Here is a 3,836-nt window from a genome sequence, read left to right as displayed (position 1 = left end):
GACAGAGCCTCAAGCTGTCCCCCTGGGTAGAGTGCCATGGCTTCACTGCTCACAGCAATCTCCAACTCCTGGGCTCAAGTGAGTCTCCTGCCTCCGCCTCCCAAGTAGCTGGGAATGCCTGGCTATTTTTTGGTTACAGCCCATTGTTGTTTTGGCAGGCCCGGGCTGGATTCGAACCCGCCACCTTAGGTGTACGTGGCTGGCACCTTAGCCACTTGAGCCACAGGTGCCGAGCCCATTTCTGATTTCTAAACTGAATTAATGTATGCAAAGTTCACATTTTAATAGCCACATGTAACTATATCTTTTTTTTTTTTTTTGAGACAGAGTCTCAAGCTATCCCCCTGGGTAGAGTGCTTTGGCATCATAGCTCACAGCAACCTCAAACTCTTGGGCTTAAGCAATTCTCTTCCTCAGCCTCCCAAGTAAGTGGGACTGCAGGCATCTGCCACAACACCCAGCTATTTTTTTTGTTGTTGTTATTGTTGTTATAGTTATCATTGTTGTTTGGCAGGCCTGGGCTGGATTCAAACCCGCCAGACTTAAAACTATGGATAATCACAAAGAAAAAAGTCAAATGGAACTTGAGGAGGAAAATAATTTATGAATAAAAAAACACAATGTTGGCGGCACCCGTAGCTCAGTCATCAGGGTGCTGGCCACATTCACCAAGAGTGGTGGGTTCAAACCCAGCCTGCGTCTGCTAAACAACGACAACTGCAACAACAACAACAAAATAGCCAGGCATTGTGGTGGGCACAGTAGTCCCAGCTACTTGGGAGACTGAGGCAAGAGAATAGCTTAAGCCCAAGAGTTGGAGATTGCTGTGAGCTGTGACACCACGACACTCTACCCAGAGCAACAGCTTGAGACTGTCTCAAAACAATCAAACAAACAAACAAACAAACAAACAAAATGCCTTACTGGCTCAGCGCCTGTAGCACAGTGGTTATGGCGCCAGCCATTGGTGGGTGTGAACTTGGCCTGGGCCAGCTAAAAGATAATGACAACCGCAACAAAAAATAGCTGGGTGTTGTGGCAGGTGCCTGTAGTCCCAGCTACTGGGAGGCTGAGGCAAGAGAATAGCTTAAGCCCAGGAGTTTGAGGTTGCTGTGAGCTGTGACATCAGAGCCCTCTACCAGGGCAACAAAGTGAGACTCTGTCCCAAAAACATAACAAACAAACAAAAAAGCCATGTAAAATTTTCTTTTTCAGAATAGGTATAAAAATTCTCACAGAGAAATTACTATTCGACTAGGATAGTATCCACATTTTCTTGTGTGAGCTCTGACTCTAAGGCACAAGGAACATCTAAGTGTTCTTGCAATAAGCGAGAACTTTTCAGGGAGACACCAGACCAGCTGTCACAGTATGTCTGATATCTCTGGCCCAATGCATTACTAAACCTTTGGCACCGATTATATCTGTAAGATTTACCTTTGTGTATATACATGTGTTCCAACAATTGGCTCTTTCGAAGAAATTTATGACCACAGATGGTACAGCTGATTTTTCTTTTCCTTGAAAAAGAAAAATTACAGTTTAATTCTACTGGCTCTGTGTCTTTGGAGATTAAAGATACTTGACTGATCTGTAAAGACTCTGTGTTACCCCGGTTTGAGTGGTCAGGCTGCTGATCATTCTCCTTGAAGATGAAGGAGCTGAGCCTACGGCATTCAAGAGCCTCGCTATTTTCAGTAAGTGGATGTACTTCACCAAGGTCATTACTTTCCAGAATGGAAGCAGGAACACCAAATGGGAGAGATCCAGATACATGTGTATAGAGATGTTGTCTTAGGTTACCACGGGAATCAAAACGTTCCCCACAGTAATGACATAAGTGTATTTTGATACTGTTTTCAGTAAAAGTGGGGCCTGTCACCTCTAATGAGGGTGAGGGATGGTTCTGGGAGATCACTGATTCTGTATCACACCTCTCCTGCTTGATGGACATTGAAGGCTTCTGGTGCTCCTCCAAGGCCTGGGTAGCAGAAGGGGCCCTCTGCTGCTCTGCAGTGCCATCGTCCAGGCCAATAGCAAGAGACAGCTGCAACTGGGGGTGGTCACCCTGGACAGCAGTTCTGTTGCCACTGTTATTGGAAAGAGCATCTTTGACCTCCAGCCCTTGTTTGACAACTGGTTTTTTAGTTGTTGAGATCTGAATGCCATACAAATTTGAGGACTGTACAGTCTCTGGTGAGAACATCTGATTCATTTCAGTTGCAATGTGAGAAAGGTAGTCGGCATGAAGAAATCGAATCCCCTCCTCCAAACGACTATGATCCACAATCTGTTTTGGCCCTTTCCCTGTGTACATAATGTGCAACAAATAGCTGAATATGTCAGGTTGGATGTCAGTCGGTTGTATTTTTATGCATTCACTGTTAAAAACAAAAACAGACCCACACAAAAGGAAACATCACTTAGTTGGCCTTTTAGTTAATAGTAGAATAGTCTCAGGCTAAAGCAATTTCTTCCCAAGAAGTTCAAACTTAGCAATCTGCCTTGATGAAACGCAGCCACCAAAAGCTTAAACTTTCAAATTTTTATTTTATACTAGTTTTATAGCCCAACTATAAGTCCTGATGTATTCAATCTACTGCCTCAAGTTGGGAAACACAGATATTCTGATTAGTTCAACATTAATACTACTTGAGTGACTCCTAAGTGATGTGCTGGGGATAGAAAAATAATGAATAAAATAGGTACCTGGCTATTAAGGAATTTAATAGTCTACTGAGTATATAACCACAAGTACTAAAAACAGGTGGTTAAACTGATTTCTGTATGCCAGTGTTCACTGCAGCATTATTCACAGTAGCCAAAGGTGGAAACAACCCAAGTGTCAATCAAAAGATGAATGAATAAACAAATGTGGCGTCTACATATAATGGAATATTACTCAGCCATAAAAAGGAATGGAATTCTGATACTTGCTACAACATGGATTAACCCTGAAAACATTATGCTAAAATAAGCCAGACACAGAAGGACAAACATTATATAAAATATCTAGAATAGACAAATTCACAGTGACAGAAAGTAGGTCTCCAGAAGCTGAGGGCAAATGGATAGGGAGTTATTGCTTACTGGGCATAGAGTTTCTGTTTGGGGTGATGAAAAAGTTTTGGAAATAGTGGTAATGGCTGCACAACATGTGAATGTGATTACTTCCACTACATTATGTAATTTAAAATGGTAAAAATGGCAAACTTCAAATTTATATGTATATTACCACAATAAAAATATTTTAAAATTCTAAAAAGAATTTCTTGAAATTGGTAATATTTAAAATTTCAATTATGCTAACTTTGTTTTTACTTCTTAAATGGATTAATATATCTAGTCTCTACTGTTATTTTTTAATTCAGATTAATATGAGGATACAGACGATTAGGTTACATTCTTTGCATTTGTTAGGTAAAGTTCAAGTTGCAGTTTGAACCCTTCATCAAGGGGTGTGCTGTATACCCTTACATTGTGCCTATTAAGTGAGAGCTTGCTGGCTCGGCGCCTGTGGCTCAAGTGGCTAAGGCGCCAGCCACATATACCTAAGGTGGTGGGTTCAAATCCAGCCCGCCTGCTAAACAACAATGATGGCTGTAACCAAAAAAAACCGCCAGGCATTGTAGCGGGCACCTGTGATCCCAGCTACTTGGGAGGTAGAGGCAGGAGACTCGCTTGAGCCCAGGAGTTAAGAGGTTGCTGTTACCCAGGGCAACAGCTTGAGGCTCTGTCTCAAAAAAAAAAAAAAGTGAGAGCTTGCCAATCTCCCTCACTCCTCTCCCCTCCCCCTTTTGCATTTAATTGTGTTTTTCTCTCATGTGGGGGTGTAG

The 3,836-nt window shown here is 42.2% G+C and overlaps 1 protein-coding gene across 2 annotated transcripts in view; it reads right to left on the bottom strand.

The window, feature by feature from the left end:
• The window catches only part of ZBTB25 (zinc finger and BTB domain containing 25), a 35,003-nt gene that overhangs the window by 26,875 nt on the left and 4,292 nt on the right, over positions 1 to 3,836 (bottom strand). The window contains exon 2 of one of the 2 annotated variants that reach the window (XM_023517630.1): positions 1,438 to 2,381. In XM_023517630.1, the coding sequence (XP_023373398.1) occupies positions 1,438 to 2,381 (944 nt within the window). Of the gene's footprint in view, positions 1 to 1,217; positions 2,382 to 3,836 lie in introns of those variants that run through there. The other variant, XM_003797399.3, reaches the window with a different exon arrangement.

This window comes from Otolemur garnettii, unplaced genomic scaffold (genome assembly GCF_000181295.1).
Source record: "Otolemur garnettii isolate 467f Iridium unplaced genomic scaffold, OtoGar3 scaffold00115, whole genome shotgun sequence".
NCBI classification, from domain to species: Eukaryota; Metazoa; Chordata; class Mammalia; order Primates; family Galagidae; genus Otolemur; species Otolemur garnettii.
The sequence above is the reverse complement of the archived record's forward strand: the minus strand, read 5'-3'. Positions and strand labels throughout refer to the sequence as shown.